General features: G+C 41.4%; 1 protein-coding gene across 2 annotated transcripts in view; it reads left to right on the top strand.

Annotated features, from left to right (window-relative positions):
* Nucleotides 1–17,934, top strand: part of BLNK (B cell linker) — a 90,049-nt gene that overhangs the window by 22,151 nt on the left and 49,964 nt on the right. Inside the window, exons 2-3 of one of the 2 annotated variants that reach the window (XM_004456971.5) lie at nt 7,015–7,080; nt 10,168–10,217. In XM_004456971.5, coding sequence (XP_004457028.2) covers nt 7,015–7,080; nt 10,168–10,217 — 116 coding nt within the window. Of the gene's footprint in view, nt 1–7,014; nt 7,081–10,167; nt 10,218–17,934 lie in introns of those variants that run through there. The other variant, XM_071215750.1, reaches the window with a different exon arrangement.

Below are 17,934 nucleotides of genomic sequence, written 5' to 3' on the forward strand. Positions count from 1 at the left end.
CAGCCAGCTATGTTTCAATGGCCTTCCAGGTGATTCTGATGTAGCTGAAGCGTGAGAACCATTGGTCTAGCGGATTCAGAAGTAAGTGTCTACTTCTTTGAAAGCAAAAAACTGCTGGTAACTTTCAAATGATGATTTTCACATTCTAGTACATCATGTGATCTGAACTTCTTGGGATTCAGGCTCAGTCAGGGTCACACTACTACAACAGCTTAGATAACAACTAAGTTCTTGACATTAAAAATAAATAGCAGGGAAGCAGATGTGGCTTAAGCAACTGGGTTCCCGCCTACCACATGGAAGGCCCCTGGCTTGGTTCCCAGTGCCTCCTAAAGAAAACAGCAAGCTAGCATGGCAGGCAGGTGTGGTGAGCTGATGCAACAAGATGATGCAACAAGAGATACAAGAGAAAAAACATAATGAGAGACACAACAAAGAGTAAACGGGTGGCTAAAGCAATTTGGTGCCTCCCTCCCACATCAAAGGTCCTGGATTCAGTTTCCAGTGCCTCCTAAAGAAACAAGGAAGATGAACAGACACAGAAAGTATAAACAATGAGGGGGTGGGGGAAAATAAATAAATAAATAAAATTAATCTTTTTTAAAAATTAAATAAATAACAAAGCATATAAAATTGATTTCATTTATACAAGTAATAATAATTACTATAATTAGTTATATGACCTGTTGACTATTTTAATTGCCTAAATGTTATCCTGTTTAAAAATTACATATTATATATTACATATCAAAAATTACATATATTTTAAAATATAGATAAGCTTTGTTCTTCATCTTATTTTATTACATGTGCATGGCTGTGTCTTCACAACTTTGAAAAATGAGAGCATCATAATCCTATTATCCTTCTCCCCACCATGGAAGTTATCTCTGAAAGGGATAATCAAAGTGATATTATTTTATGTCTTATCTATTTTTACCCAGACACAACTTCTCTCTGTAAAACAGTTAGTGCTTAAAATGAGCTAAGAATATCACCACATTCCCCTGGTTTTGGAGACTGTTTTACAAGGTAACAGAAGTTTGGCAGCTGTAGCTGAGCAATTTATTGACATCAGAATTTGTATGTACAAGATGCAGAAAGAGAAAAAACATTTAACACAAAATGTATAATTTATGAAACACTTGAGCAATTTACTTATCATCTATCCTCAAAAATAATAGGAAATGCCCAGAAGCATCAGATACCAAGTAGATCAAATGGCAAAACTGCATCAAACTCTCTTGCAACTATGTGGGTGTTTGCATGTACCTGCTGACTACAGCATTTTACTTGTAGTTTTAGTTATTTTAGCTTATTCCTTTACTTATTATTGCTGCTGTTATGTTAATCGAGCAATTTATAACACTGCTGTAACCAACTGCTTGCCCCTCTTTCAGTGCCTCATGTACAGCCAGTTTGTGCTTACCCCAACTGGCTTTTACCAGTTTTCAAGGGTTTCTCAAGCAGCACTTGCACACTCCCTAGTAATTATAATTGAATCTCAACCCACCAATATATGCCAACTTCTCATCACTCTCTCCATGTGCCTTTGTTTAGATCTCATAAAAACCCTAAGCACTTTAAACTTGGGGAGACAGATTTCCTCCTGTCTTCTTGTTTGGCTGCCATACAATAAAACTCTTTTCTCAAAATTCTAGAGTCACAGCACTGTCTTCTTGCACATCAGGCAATGAGTCCTTGCTCAGTAACGTGTATTTGTGTGTGTGTGTATAAATATGTATACACACTATATATGCATATATATAAAATATATAAATGTATAATATATATTAATATAGAATATATATATATATTTAGATTTATCTACATCTACAGCAAAGTATCTCATAAAAACCATCAGCTCCTGGCTCTGAATTACTCTGCCTGTGACCCACTCTTGACAAACTTCTGAAAGAACCCTTCACTGCTGCCTCAGTTTGCCCTTCAACCTGGTTAAGCACTTACTTAGGCCAAAGATACTTCATTTGGTTACAGTCAGCTTGCAACCAATGTGCTGTCTGGTTTCTCAAATTGTGAAGTTTCCTCCTCCTGTCCTCCCCCCTATGCTCTTTATCCTTCCTTTCCCTTCTTCCCTCTATCTCACAGATTCACTATAGTTCCTCAGGAAAAAGAGAAAGATGTTTGACATAGAATTTATGTAAATAGATTCTAGAAAACTTAGGGATTCAAGGCAACTGGGAGCCTATCCCTAGAGACCCTCTGCCTGTCTCCTGGGCAGGGGTCCCCGCTCTCTGTCATTCCATCTATTCTCTCTGCTACTGATCCCATAATATGCATCCAGCACTGTGTTGAGCTCTTACAAATATATTTTAGCATACCCAGTCTACCTAACTAGTGAGTATAAAATGTAATCTTTCTTTTGTTACCCAAATTACAATGACTTGGCACCAACCCCCTACATCTGAATTTGGGCCCCTCAGTGGATCCCCCAGTAATTCCTTAAGATGCTACCTCAAGAATATCTCCAAAGAGATTTTTCTTAGCCTTCTATTCCACCCTCCAGCCTGTCCTCCCTCTGCCTTCCACTCCTCCCTGCCAATGGAACACTCCATTCCTTAAATTCCATAAGCCCAGCTGAGGCCAGTCTGCAACTACTGACAAGATATTACTGAAAATTCAGGGACAATGGATGCAACTTATCTTATGGAAAAAATCCAGAACGAGCCTCAGATGCAGTTAAAGTCCCCCCACTCCCTCACTGAAAACCCCCTAGGTTTGTCTTTGCTTTTCAGTACTTTAGCTCTTAACAGCCATTAGATCCAGAAGGAGAAAGAGCTCCCTAAAATTCCCAGTTAAGTGCTCATTTCTGGTTTGAGAATTTCCCTTTTCCCAAAATGACTGGGAAGAGGTATTCCCTACCCAGAAACTCTCACCCAATCCCACTCCTTGTACCCATGACACTCAGTAGAACAATTACAGTAGAATACCAGCATATTTGGGTTATTGAGTCTCAAGTTAATTGTTAGTGGAAGTCATTGACAAGCCAGTCCAGTCAGAGTTCTTCTGACAAGTTTTGCTCTCAGTCTCAGAGGCTCCTTTAAACAACTTTTCCATCTCAACACTGAAAAGCCACACTTTGCAGCATGGATGTTCTAAATCTATACAGAGCTCAGGAAATATTTCTCCCAGATCTACCCTCCCCCAATCAATAGGGTTTCATAGACCTATGCTAAGTTTAATTACACATCACCATCATTTTATGCTATAGAAGACCTGGCTCCTAATGTCAGAGAAATCTGCATTCAAGGTGATGGGGAAATCACAATTTTCTCCAAGAACAATGACTAGATACAAATATTGTAAGTTAATTAAAGGATCCAATCAAAGAGTTTTCTCAAAACAAAGGACATGTTGGCCTGAAAGGTAAATTCAAATACCTTCCTCTTCCAAGATGGAACCATGTAAAATTGTATTTATATTTTTATCAGAAGATTATCATGAAGAAACAAAAACATGGCCATATCCTCCCACCCTGTTAACACTTTTCTCTATATATGTATATAATACAGATGTAAACCAGCAATATATGCACATGCAAGGAAAAGTCAAAATAATCAAGAAAAATCTTAATTGTAAAGGAAAAGTCTCCTTTTTATAAGGGAGGAGGCCCACCCCCAGACACCAAGTCTTCACTCTACAATTGGCTGGGCAGTCCCTGCAGGAGGGGGCCCAGCTCCAGGAACAAGTGGGGGCTGAAATCCAAGCTTGCTCTGTTTGCCAAATTGCATGCCCTGGCACAGAGCAGTGTCTGCCCAGACAAAAGAGGCACCTTTATCTCATTTGTACAAAGGCACTCTGTTGGCTTTGAAAACCACCTTTTAGCAAACTGCATGCATGGACTTATTAAAAAAACTCTGCATTGAGCAGCACATATGTTTGTTTATGTTCTTTTTTCTCCCCAAAGAAAGCATACTATACCCATTATTCTGAAGTTTCCTTTCTTTCTTCTTTTTTCATTCTTCTTCCTCCTTTTTTTTTTTAAACTTAATAATATCTCCTGGGGATTTTTCTATATCAGCAGTTCAGATCTATGTTTCTTTCTTTCTTTCTTTTTTTATGGAATCTTTGGTATTCCATTGCATGGCTTTATCAAAATTTATTTAACTAGTTCCCTTTTGATAATTGATAGGAATTTAGGTTGTTTCCAGGTATTTGGGAGAGAGGCAGGGCAGATTGGGGTATGACACATAATACCGCAACCAACATGCTTATATGTATACAATGGCAAAGTTTTGGGATCATGCTCATTAGGTAAATTCTTAGCTGCAGAATTTCTGGGTGAAAAGGTATGGGTGTTTTAACTTTTGACGGGTATCAATTGTAACAATTGGCCCAGTGGTTAGGGCGTCCGTCTACCATATGGGAGGTCCGCGGTTCAAATCCCGGGCCTCCTCGATCCGTGTGGAGCTGGCCATGCGCAGTGCTGATGCGCGCAAGGAGTGCCGTGCCACGCAAGGGTGTCCCCCGCGTGGGGGAGCCCCACACGCAAGGAGTGCGCCGGTAAGGAGAGCCGCCCAGCGTGAAAAGAAAGTGCAGCCTGCCCAGGAATGGCACCGCCCACACTTCCCGTGCCGCTGACGACAACAGAAGCGGACAAAGAAACAAGACGCAGCAAATAGACACTAAAGAACAGACAACCAGGGGAGGGGGGGAAATTAAATAAATAAATAAATCTGTAACAATTTACATTCCAAAAAACATTTGTTTTCTTGCAAACTTGCCAATCCTGGGTATTATTACATTTGTTAATTTTGGCCAATCTGATAGGTAGAACATACCTCATTATTGTTTTGATTAGATATCTTTAAATACAAGTGATGCTAAAATATCTTCTCATTGGTCTATTGGCCACTTGCATTTTTTTCTGTTATGTGTTCATAGCTTATTGAATTGTTCATCTTTTTCTTACTGAATTATAAGATTTTTAGTAAATCAAGAAGCTTCTTATTAGTATAATTACATGTTACAAATATTTTTTTCAGGATGTCATTAGCTTTTTGATTTTTTGCATATTATTTTCAAATATTTATGTACTCAGATTCATTGATCATTTTCTTTATGGCTTCTGCAGATATGGAATTTTTAAATGATAGCTTTTTTAAACCCTTGCAGGGTTTAAAAAACAATCCTGGGGCCTAATTTCAGCCCTTATTGTGTCCTTCGGGATACCTCTATCCTTGTAATGTGGATGGTCTAAGGACAATAAGTGATGAACAGTGAGACCTATGAGAGGACCAGAGAACTTCCTGGTGTCAAGCTGTCATCTGACGTCACTCACAGTGAAGTGAGTCCCTTGGTAGTCTGCAGACCTGACCAAGTGGTGAGGCCTCTGGCATTGCACTGGCCTGAAACCTCTTGGGCTTCTTCATCCTTTGTGTTCAGTTCGCAATGCTGCCTGAGGAGCTGAAGTTCTCTACCATTTTAGCTCCGAAGTTTTCTGGCTATTTCTTTGATAATAAGATCCCTACAGATTCTGGACTGTGATGTCCTCTTTGAAAGCAGCACCTAGGCCTAAGGCCACTCCCTCTAGACCCAGTTGCTTGTCAGAAACAGGCCTTGAATCCCAAATGTCTTTCTTTTCCTAGCCCATTCCTCAAGGCCTGACTGGGAGGAGGACAGGGAAGGACTGTCTTCGGGCTTCTGATACCTGATAGTCCTAATTTCAAGAGCTTCTTCATACTGCAAAACAACTTCATGTTTTGGAGTGGAGGCATGGGAGGAAGAATTGGGGGAGAGACCAGGGAGTTGGGAATTTCCAGCTCCTCTGCACCCTCCCATTATCTGCATACCAATTGTCACTGTCTCTGTCTTTGCCAGCAAAGAATTAACTTTGACACTAGAAACCTGAAATAACAAAGAATTAAGCTGACATAATAGGATCTGGTGGTCAGTGCTCTCAAAGCATGGCTACAATTGGCCTCATTTTTCCAGTAGGGCAACCTTCGACCAGAAAACTTTTTCACTGCAAATTGCCAGTACTATGAAAACAGCCATCTGCCCCCTTTGTATCTTTATCCCGTTGGATTATACTAAGGCAGAAGCTGCCAATCTCAAAGCCTCATCTTTGGTAGGCACATGCCTAAGAGACTTAAAGAGCAGCATGGCTGCTTCACCAAGACACATTCACTGCTATGCGTAACCTCTTCCTGGTACCAGTTTCTGTTTTATGCTCATTTGGTTGCATGGAACATCAGCTGGGTCCGAGTCCCTGAGCACAAAGTCGGTGTATGTTACGAATACATATGTGGACTGGAAATGGAGTGAAGAAGGCTTTTGGAGCTAAGGGATTGCTAGAGACCACCTAGCTCTTCCTCTCTTCTTAGGGTATCTCTGAGATTCTCTGCACATCTGCTCTGTCCTTAAGCTCTGGACCAGCTTCCCTCCCCTCCTCACCGTCCCCTCCCTACTATGCCCACCCTCTCCCCTCTCTCCTCCCTTTGTACCCTCCCTCCTCCCTGTCCCTTTTTCCTATCTTCTCTCTCCCTCTTTCTCTTTCTCTCCCCTGATGCTTTCTTCTTTTTACCCCTTATGTTGTTTAATAAGTTACTGTTTGGGATAGCCCTATCCACTTAACTGAAATAGTTTTTTCAATTAACAAAATGTCTTTAACATTTTGCTACTCACCAAATTAAAATGGCTGCATTTAAATCAGAGTTATCTCCCTCTACTGGCTGACACCTTTGCCTCACATCTCTCCTCAGAACAGATCTGGGAGGTAGAAATCCTCCCTTCCCAGCCTGAGCCTGGGCCCAGACTTCCCAGTGGATGGGGACATGGCCCATGACCACATTCCTTATGGAGTCAGCCACACTTTCTCTCTACTCAAGTAACAGTCAACTTAATTAAGGACAATATAATTCATACCATTTAGGGGTTTTATTGTAGCTTTTTTCCTTTTTTATATTCAAGAGGGGTCAAATTTTTAAAAGTCAGCCTATTATTACTGTATAATAATTTCTAACAGTTCACATTTAAATTTGTTTCTCATAGGCAACTTCAAAAGATGGTCCATGATATCAAACACAATGAAGGTGGAATAATGAACAAAATCAAAAAGTAAGTTAGACTTCATAGCACTATGGAAACATTTTTATTATGTCAGCCTGTGCTAAGTGGAAGAAAAGAAAGCTCTCTGTCACCTGAGTAAAGAGTTGCAAGCTCTTTAACACATAACCCTCTCTTACTCATGGCTTTGAGTCTACAGTAGTTATCCACAGCCAGGAAACAGGCAAGTGAGTGGGCTGGTGCTCAGGGCCCTTTGTTTTTTCCTCTCTCTGCAGCAAAGGTGAGGTATGCTAATTCAAGGTACCCAGAAAACATGAAAGCAGGAAAGTCAGCTTCTATTACCAACGAGCTGAGGGCCATTAGAACATGTGGAGAAATCCAAACAAGTTACAAGAACAGAGCCCCAGCTTCTGTAGTCTTTAGAATGCCAGGTTGTCTTCCCTATTTTGATTTCTGCTTTCTTAATTATTGCCTTAAAATGGTGTTTTCTGTTATATTTGGGGAAAGAAAGCTAGAATCTCAAATCCTCCTATACACCAAAAACCTCTTAAGCCTTTTTTTTATAAAAGAAAATTGAAATTGTATGTATCTGCATTTGCCACTCAAAATCTAAATTAAGTCAAAAGGGGATATAATACATTAAGTTTTTTATTCATTCTTTCTTTTTTTAGTGAAAGTAATGCATATTCACTAAGTTAAAAAAAAATCAAATATTTGAAAATTGTCTAAAGTCAAACTCTCCCACTTCCCCATATACCCGCCTATATTGGTGGGCATTTTTTAAAGGGGGGGTCAGAGTTCAAATTGGTACAATAGTTTTGGAAGGCAGTTTGATAATACCAAGCAAATTTTTCTTTCAGTTTAACTGTCACAAACAATACTACAATAAATATCCTGTGCATACTTTCAATAAACCAGTAAGCTAAATTCCTGAAATGAAATTCCTGGTGGAGGGTTATCTGTCCTTAAAATTTTCATTGCTATTACCAAGTTTCCCTAAAAAATTTTGTACCACCAAAGAGTTCATTTTCCCCACACCTTCAACACAGAGTATTTTCAGTCTTTTTTATCTTAGGTAAACTTAGAAGAAATCACTTTGGGTGTTGCTCTTAGAACAGAAAATGTAAATGAGTTTCAATATGTGTAAGTGATCATCACAAAATAGTTAAAATGATCCCCTGCTTGTGGGGTAGCAGTCATCTTAGAGAGAAGACTTGTCTTCATATTCTGGGATATGACGGGGAGAGGTGTGCAATTATTTTTATTTTAAGTTACTTCTGATACATATAGAACCTCATTCAAATAAGAGAACACTGCTAGTCATTGTGATAATCACTATAAAGTCTAGATTGATTGTCCCATAGATGCCAATTTTATAATATATCAGTTTGTTCAATAATGTGGAGCTTTTGTATAAAATGTTTCTCAGTTCCATGGTAAATCATACTGACAGCAATCATGGATCTAGAATTTTCTTGGACTGTTTCTCTTTCAATCTGTGAATTGTCCCCAAAAGTACTTTTATTTGACAACCTTTTTTTTTTTTCTGCTCAGTTTGAAAACTATGACTACCATAGTCATTACTCTGGGTTAAGTCAATGACCCTTTGGTTCAGAGTTATATGCGGTTAAGCCACTCGAAGCCACGCAGCAGGTGTTACCTTGAAAGGAGGAAGCATGGTCGAGCAGATTGGTTCTCTAACAGAGACCATGACAGAATCTTCACTGGTCCGTGGCAGAATGAGAAAATGAGAACCCTAAGTTTTAGAGTTTGGTGTGCAGCTGCAGGCTACTAGGCAAGATCTGAACCATGGCCTCCGTTCCCTGCTGGTGTTCAGTGGCCAATAGTCTTTTCTAGAGTCTGCCCTTTATTCTGAGATTATGACCTTCATATGTTTAGAAATGTTAAAATACCCATTTTAAACACCATTTAAAATACAATTTTCCCTCATGAAAGGGTGGCAATAGTGGATAGTAGCCGGTTTGCATTTGTTTGTTATTTGTCCATGATCTTTTTTTCCCTACAATACCTTGTGCCATCTCTCTGTGCCTCATCATAGGAATAATGGTGATATCTTCCCAGCACACTCTGATGGCTTGCTGTGAAGACTGAATGAAATAATATGAGAGCCTTTTGGAAACAAAAAGCAAATTGCTACACAAATAAAAATCTTTTATTTTTGAAAAATTGCAAGGCTGATTTGAAAGGGATTTTTTTTTTGGTCATCAAACATAAGTTTTTGTGGTACTTTTTTATCCAAGAAATGAAATGTTCCCCATGAAATGATTATTTTATACATTGCTTTTATAAAAGAATATGAAATTCTGATAAATATAGGTTATTTGATATAGGGTTTATTTATATGTTTTTAAAACTTCATTAAGGAAAGCATTTTTAATAATATTTAAAAGATTTAAATTATTTAAAATTATTAAAAATATATCAATTAATTGTTTAAAATATATAAACTATTATTTAAAATAATAATTTGCTATAAACTTTTCCCATTTCAAATACTAGAAAGGAAGATGTTAGAACTTATGAAAAGTCTAAAAATTAGGATGATTTTAAAAAGGTAATTTTAAGTTTCTTCTTTTAACAACTTAAGAAAGATCATAAATATTTAGCACAAGTTATCTGTATAAAGGTACTGAAGTAGTTTTGAGCATGCTTGAAACTTGGATTTCTACATAAACTAAGTATCACAATCCTCAATCTCAAGATATTCATTGCTCATTTCTCAGCAGTTTTTTTTAACCTTGGCAAAAATAATTTCAGCCCAACTTATCACTGAAGTGCTCACTCTGGCTAATTTTTGTTCTGTTAAAGCATTTGTAAACCATTAAAATGTAGTTCGTCTTCTTTTATGTTCCTTTTATGCAATCACCACATCGCCCTTGAACCTCTGAACTCCATGCTTAATAGCATTCTGACTTACCCTGACCTCTTGGAGCCCCTGCACTGCCTGACTTTGCATTTGCTAAGTCACAGCCACTTTGTGCACTGGGACTTAATGACAACCAAGTAAGCTGCTATTCTATTAGTGTCTACCTGTTATCTCTATATTAACTTATACTGTGGGCCTTGACAACTGTTGTCCTATCCACTAACCATTTGTCTAATGGTTATTATCTACAGGCTGAAAGTCAAAGCACCTCCAAGTGTTCCTCAAAGGGACTATGCTTCAGGTAAGAGTGTTTCTTAAATACTTCAACTAACTCTTGACTAATTTAAATGTTCATATTTACTTGTTGAAAAGGCAAATAAGTTCTACTCAATCGAAAACAGAAAGTGCATATCCTAATTTTAAGAATGAACAAATCTTCTAGGCATAGCATTTGACTGTAGTGGAGATATAGTAGTACCTCATTCATCCATCCATCCATCCATCCATCCATTATTTGTCTATCCATATATCTATCAAACATTTGAACATCTTCCATATCTATGCCAGGCACGTACAAGGTCTTAGATTGAAATACACTTACACTCACAGAATTTATAGTCTAGAAAGGGAACAAATGATGTGAAATTAATTATAATTCTATGAGATAAGGGACACAGAAGTAGCACCTAATATATTCAAAGTGGAGGATGAGGAGGAAGGATATTTACAGGGTGTATGGAAAAGAAGACTGCCTAGATAGAGAGCTGTTCAAATGGATACTTTAGGGGTGATGAAGGGTAGAGGAGAATAAATTATTCATGGCACATGGTTAGTCTATCCTCTTCAACTCTGCAAACCCAATCCAACTAGGATCAATTTGGGCAGGGGAAAGAGGTCAATTTGAGATGGCAGGGCTTATGGCAGGGATGAGTGAAGTAAAATATCCAAAACATTTTCCTTTTCTGGAGAGATACCTTCTGAGGATAGGTCTAAAATCTCTTCTTACCGGCATTAAGTATAAAGATTTCCTTAACATGGCTAGCTCTGTACAGCCCTGGTGAAAGCCACAGGGCTATAGACATGATTGAAGACTTTTCCTCTACAGGGGCAATAGCTAAAAACAAACCTTAGAGAAAAGGGGGGGGGGGGGGGGTGGAAGGAAGGGGAGGGAAGGAAAAACTTGCTAAGCACCCAAATAGGTTTGTGGCAAAATTATGTCTCAGGTTTAAACAGAAGCCCAAAGGTCATATATTAATAGTCCAAGTCCCCATTCTAGGGTTTAAATACTACCCCACTATCAGGGAGCCCACCAACAAAATACAGTTTTTCTGCGACACCTCCTGTGATGGCCCCCCAAGCCTACCTGGTCCAGTCAGGGACAGACAGCCCTGGAAGATATGGAGATGAGATCTATCTTCTTGTGGCTTCCTACCTCTACCTCACTGTCACACCAGACAAGTCTTCGACTATTAAAGAAAGTGAAAATAGAGTTGTTCTAGGCATCTTCAAAGTATAGAATTTAAAAATTAGATCATTCGAATCTTTTCTTCTCCAGAATAAATATCTCCAGCTATTTCACACATTCATTCATTCAACAGAAAATTTCATGAGTGTGCCCTATATGACACTCGCTGTGCTAGGTATTTGGTGGGGAGCAAAATATAGTCCTTGATGTTATGGTGCTTAATGACTAACAGGGAGTCAGCTAATAGACAAGAAAACTAACATACACACACACATACGCACATAAAACAACTCTATTTCCCCAAAGCATGGTAGTTCTTATTAAGGAAAATGAAAGAGTACAGTGATAATTACTCACTAGAGTAGAGTAACCACTTAGGTGGTCTGGGAAGGTCTCTCTAATGAGATGACATTTAATTCGAGTCCTGAGGATAAGCAGGATCATTTGTCACTTTGTAGATGAACCAACAGTATTGGGGATGCTGGACACAGATGTTAGGAGCTTGGGGTGAATTCTCTGAAACCTCAGTAGACCCATATATCTGACTTCAGGATGGACATCTCTCCTGAATATCCCCTGGGCACCTCATATTCACTTGAACACAGGTCTTTGGAGTCCAGGGCCCAGTGATAAGTCCAGTTTCTCTTAACATTCCCTGGCTTTAGGAGATGCATCTTCCAGTCTCCCTCATGTTCAAAAATGTTCTCTCTTTCTTGACCTCAGACACCTGCTCTCTTTCCTAAAACTACAAAAATAGTTTTGGTATCAGTATGTGTGCATTTAATCCCTCTTGAAACACAGACATGTGGCTGAGTTGGGTCATCTAAGCATTTGCTACCCAAAGTGTGGCCTCTAGCCTATCAGTATCAACTACCTAGGAGTTTGTTAGAAACACACGACTAACCCATCCTAGAACTACTGTATCAGAATCTGCATTTTAACAAGAGCTCCAGGGCATTTGAATGTATATTAAATTTGAAAAGCCCTAAAGGACAAGCACATCCCCCCAAATCTGTTAAAGTTCCAAGATCTCAGAAGTTCATTCTGCACACACAATCCCCAACACTTGTCCTTTTTGCACCTGCACCCTCTTGACAACCCCCTCCTTTTGGTCACCTGCATTCTCTTAGCAACCCCCTTTCCCCAACTCATGCCTCAGGAACATTTCCAGCTGCTTCCCCTAAGCCTTGGAGACTCTTTACAGCTCTAAGCACGGGCCTCAGAAAGCAGCTCTGGAAGGTCTTCCTCAACCCAGGGTGTCTACAATGACCTTGGAGGTCCTAGTACTTGGAGAGCTTAGCCCTTCATATGCCTCCTGACCCAGGAAGGCTAATCCAATGCTCTCTGGAGGCCTATGGACCTCCAGGCCTACCTGTTTTCCAAAATCTTGGAATCATTCCCTCTTTCCAGTCCCCCTAGCAAATGACTTGCCCAAACTCTTGAAACTGGGAGGGTATGTTGACCTCGGAGACCCTGACCATCAGAGAGAAGAGCTTGGAAACAGCCAGTGCCCCAGAGGTCAGCAGAAGAGTGACCACAGTCTTCCCTGGGAGTGTGGAAGAACAAAGCTGAATTACAAACACGATGGAAGCCTGGATCTCCCATAGTCATGGAGATCGGACTTGTGCTGAGCCTGCTGTGTTCAGTTCAGACCCAGCAACCCTGCCTTTGTCTCTGAGAGCTGCCATTGTCTCTAGGGACTACATGGTCCACTGAGCAGAGGGCATCACTCCCAGCAGCTGGCATTCCGACTGGAAGGGAAGGTATCTAACACGTGTTGGTTGGGTATTTACTCTGTCCTGGGCATGATGCTAAGCTCTTTACAAATATTATTTCATTTACTTTTCCCATTAGCACCATTATATAGAAATTATCTCCATTTTGCAGATGAGGAAAATGCACCTCATGGTAATTAGTGACCTGTATAAGGTCTCTGCAACCACTAAGAGATAAATCTACCCCCAGGTGCTCATTCTACTGTTCCTTGCTCTGACACAAGCTGTGACGTCCTCTTCTAGCGCATTTCTCAGTATCCTGATGGCTCCAGGGCCTCTGAGGTTACCATGAGACTCTGCGTCCCAGTTTCTGACACTGCATTAGTTGAACAGCCTCCGAGGCACCTATATCTTTGAAACCTGAAGTCTGGCTCTTGGTGGGTCTATCATTGTACCTCAAATCTGCTGGCATCATTGCAAAAGCCCCATTGGTCACTTTAGAAACCCCCAAGATATCTGAACAAGGCCTCTCTCCTTGTACCCTTGGGGCCTGATATCTAGGGGCTGCTGAGATGTCCCAGGAGGTCTACCTTCTCCTCTCACCACTGATGTCATCCAGGGGTAAAATCAGAGCAATTATAAAAGCAGCAGGTTTAATTTATCTTTTCTGACAAATTGAATATTTCTGCCTGAAACTGCTGGGATAGCAAAATAAAAACTGCAGAACAAAGTAAGCTACTTAGCCAGGGATTCTTGGGTAATGGCCGCCATGGAAGCACAGGGTATGCCTAACTATCCTCGGTCCACTAAGGAAGTGACCTTTTGCTCTTCCCCTGGAGTCCTTAGTGAAGCCAGCAGTTACAGGATTTTCCTTCTCCCCATTAACACTCCTCCCTGGTGGTACCAGCAAAGCTGACAGGGGAAGCATGGTATTGGACATCAGTCCTGCCACGTGCAACTAAGAGTAGAGGAATGGAACCTGAACACAAAGGTGTTTTAAAACTGTGAAAGTCCTCAAAGATGGTCCAATGCAAGCCTCTCACTTTAGAGATAATAAACTGGAGACCAGAAGGGTCACACAGTCAGGTAATGGCAGAGCCAGGACCATGCCCCCCATTTCTGCACATACACACACATGGGATCCCGCAAAGGTGGATGCAAATGCAGACGAAGGGAATTTCTAAGACATTAAGTTTTTAGATTCAAAGTCCCTCTGCCAGACAGTCTAGATCTGTGCCTCAGCTTCCTGCTCTGGTGGTACCCCTTTCTCCTCTCAACTGCCATACCCACTGGGACTGTCCACCTGCTGCCTCCTGCTCAGCCTCTTTAGTTCTGCTTTCTGTTTCTCCCTGGCATCTGTCCTCACCACCACAGCTGGCCCATCTGCCTGTCTTCCTTCTTCTTTCCTTCCTCTCTGCCTGCCTGCCTGTATCCTGCTGCAGTTTTCCCACCGAGGAAGGGGGTATCAGTTCCTTGCATTAAATTACCAGCTCTGTAAAGGGAGAAATGAGGAAGGCAGGGCAGCCCAAATATAGCTCCCAGAGCAGGGGCAGGACCACAGCTGAGGCTGTGTGTCAGACATGCAGTTATGGGGCAGGCCCCTCAATGCCCATGGCTGAGATGCTACCATCTTCCATTGGTCCCAGAACCAAGCGGCTGAGTCCACACCTTGCCTTTATCCCTCTGCTCCAGCCATCACCAGCTGACCAGCCTGGTTCAGCCTTCATCTCTTCCTGCCTGAGTTACTAAACAACATCTTCATCAGCTTCCCCATCTCCAGCATGCCAGAACCTGCAATGCCCATTGTGGCTGGAACATCCCTTGGCTGGCAATGAATCTAGCTTTGTCTTGTTACTAGACATATTCTCCTGTTACTCCCCAGTGCTGCTTATTCATTCTGTGCACATCTGCCACCTCATGGATGCCCCTTTCCATCTCTCAGCTAAGCCCTGTTTCTGGAACTGACACATAAGGCCCCAGCCTAGCTGCTGGAAGCAGGAGGCCCTCTCGTCTTCATGCTGTTGTCAGAATCCTGCTCATTCTCCAAGGCCTAGTTCAGTCCCACCTCCTGAACACAGCCTTACACAACCTCTCAGCCTTCACTGAGCACCCGCTTCCCTGAACTTTCCCAGCACCTGGAATCGGTGTGGGTCCTGGGAGAGGTCTGCCACCATGGATTGCCCTCAGTCTAATACATGATCCTTCTAGTCTAGAAGTCTTTCATTTCCAGGATACAGGAGGGCTTTGTGCAAAAACCTCGGACTTTGGGGTCCTTCAAGCCTAAGTTTGAATCTCAACTTTGCTCCCTGAAAAGCCATGTCATCTTAGGAAAGTTTTGTAACTTCTCTGAGCCTCAGATTCCTGATCTGGAGCTAAGAATACCTATCCTTTAGACTATTATGGGAATTAGAGAGAATGTAAATGAACAGTAATAGCTAACATTCATTGAGCCTGACTCTCTGAGAGGTACTCTTTAAGCACTTCATGTATTATTTCACATTCATTCTCTCAAATCCATATGAGATAGGTACTATTAAAGATGTCCATTTTAGAGATTGGGAAACTGAGGCCTAGTGGTTAAGCAAATTGGCTAAGGCCGCACAGCTATTTGAAAGAGCAGAAACAGGAGTTCAAGTTAGTCAGTGTGACCCCAGAACCCAAGCTTAACCCAAGCTTAACCTGCAAGCTCTTCGCCTGGAGCAATGCTGAGACGGGACCTAGTGCTGTGCAAATCCTATGCCAGCAAGGGAGGAGTCCCCTCTACTGGGTGGCATGGGATTGTGCCATAGGCCCCAAACCAGGTACACAACACAACAGGAAAGGCTTTACCCAATAAGTAGGCCCAAGCAGGATCTCAGCTTCCTGGCAGAGGCTGGACAATCACATACACGAAATTCAACCACCTGGTCCATGTAAACTTGAACTTACCCTCCTTAAAATTTCACCCACTGCACTAGAGGCTTTTGGGATCCATTTCTTTGTGGTAACCATACCATGACTGTGGTTGGAGTGAATTAGTATTGGTGGTGTTTTGAGGGTTTATTAAGATATTTGCCGGGAAGCTGACATGGCTCAACTGATAGAGCATCCGTCTACCATATGGAGGGCCCAGGGTTCAAACCCCAGGGCCTCCTGACCCATGTGGTAAGCTGGCCCACGCATGCAGGAGTGCCATGCCATGCAGGGCCCCCCAGCATAGGGGTGGCCCACAGGCAAGGAGTGCGCCCCGCAAGGAGCAATGCCCTGCATGAAAAAAGCACAGCCTGCCCAGGAGTGGTGCCACACACACAGAGAGCTGACACAGCAAGATGACGCAACAAAAACAGAGACACAGTTTTCCAGTTCCACCAGATAAGGCAACCAGACAGAAAAGATAACACAGCAAATGAACACTGACAGCAGACAACAGGGGGGGAAGTGGAGAGAAAGAAATGAAAATAAATCTTAAAAAAAAAAAAGATATTTGCAATATCCTAGATAAGATACATTAGTATAGCTTTTTTTCTGTGTGGCAGGCTTTGCTAAGCACATCATGTGTTTATATGACTTGAGTCTCACAAAAACCATATGAGGTAGGCACATTCTTACCATTGTTTTACAGATGAAGAAACTGAGCTTTGAAAAAGATATTATATTACTAGTCCAAGACCAAGCAGCTAGAAAAGAGCAGAGCCAGGATTTAAAGCCAGGGAGTCTGGTTCTAAAAACCACTACCCCATATACTTTTGGAGGCTCCCTGAGATACTGGAAAACCAGTTACTACTTGGGATCTAGTTCTTGGGACTCCATGCTTTTCAGTCTGGAGGATTGCCTGCAAGCGTGTGACTTTAGGAGTATGACACATGAGTTTCCCTTGAGACCAGAAGATGGATGTAGCTGGGGCTAGGTGGGGCACCATCAAATCATCTCTATGGTCTTTTCTCCCTTTTCTGCCTCCATGCCCCAAAATATCTGGCTTAGGTCATCTGCTTTTCTCCAAGGCTTTATCTGAATGTTCACATGGGGTTTCAGGTGTAGGACCCCACATGGCCAGCTTGGCTCCAATCCTAGTCCTATGCTCCTAGTTCTGAGACCTCAGACAGGTTCTGCAATCTCTCTTACCCCGGTTTTCTCACTGAGAAATAGAAAAAATAGCAATGCCTACCACACAGTGCCGTTGTAAGGAAAAAGGAGGAAACATTTTAATAATACTTAGCCTAGCACCTAATTCATAGTAAATGTTCAATCTATGGAATCTATTATTACTATTTTCTTAATATTCATTCGTTCAACTCATTTAATAGTTCATATTTTTATTAGTGTAGAGGTTACATAATACATAAATTAATGCTTAGAAATGTGAAACACTGTCCAGAGGCAAAGAGAATTAGGCCTTACCTTTCAGCATAGAGAGACACAGCTTAATCATAGCATAAGGCAAAGTAAGGACACGTGAACTCACGGTGCCAGCAGCATCTAGGAGGGCTCTGAGGAAGGGTGAGCGGTTATGGGCAGAAGGACTGGGGAGACTCCATGGAGGAGGAGGCCTTTGAATAGGCCCACAAAGGACAACAAGGATTTCTTTGGAAGAAGGAGACAGGCTGGGGGAAGAGCTTGAGCGGACCAGAGAACGATCAGAAGTGCATGCTGGATCCCCTCTGGTATTACTAAAAGTGAATATGAAAGGCAGAAGCAAGAGAAGTCAATAGAGGGACAGAAGGGGAGGGCATTTGAAGTTGACACAGAATTTAGACTTTATTCTGTAGGGAGTTATTGATGATTCTTAAGGAAAGAAACGACATGACCTAACTTTTATTTTAAGAAAGTAACTAGAAATAGTAGGAAGGAAGGGTTGGAGA

This window comes from Dasypus novemcinctus, chromosome 6 (assembly GCF_030445035.2).
Source record: "Dasypus novemcinctus isolate mDasNov1 chromosome 6, mDasNov1.1.hap2, whole genome shotgun sequence".
Classification (NCBI taxonomy): Eukaryota; Metazoa; Chordata; class Mammalia; order Cingulata; family Dasypodidae; genus Dasypus; species Dasypus novemcinctus.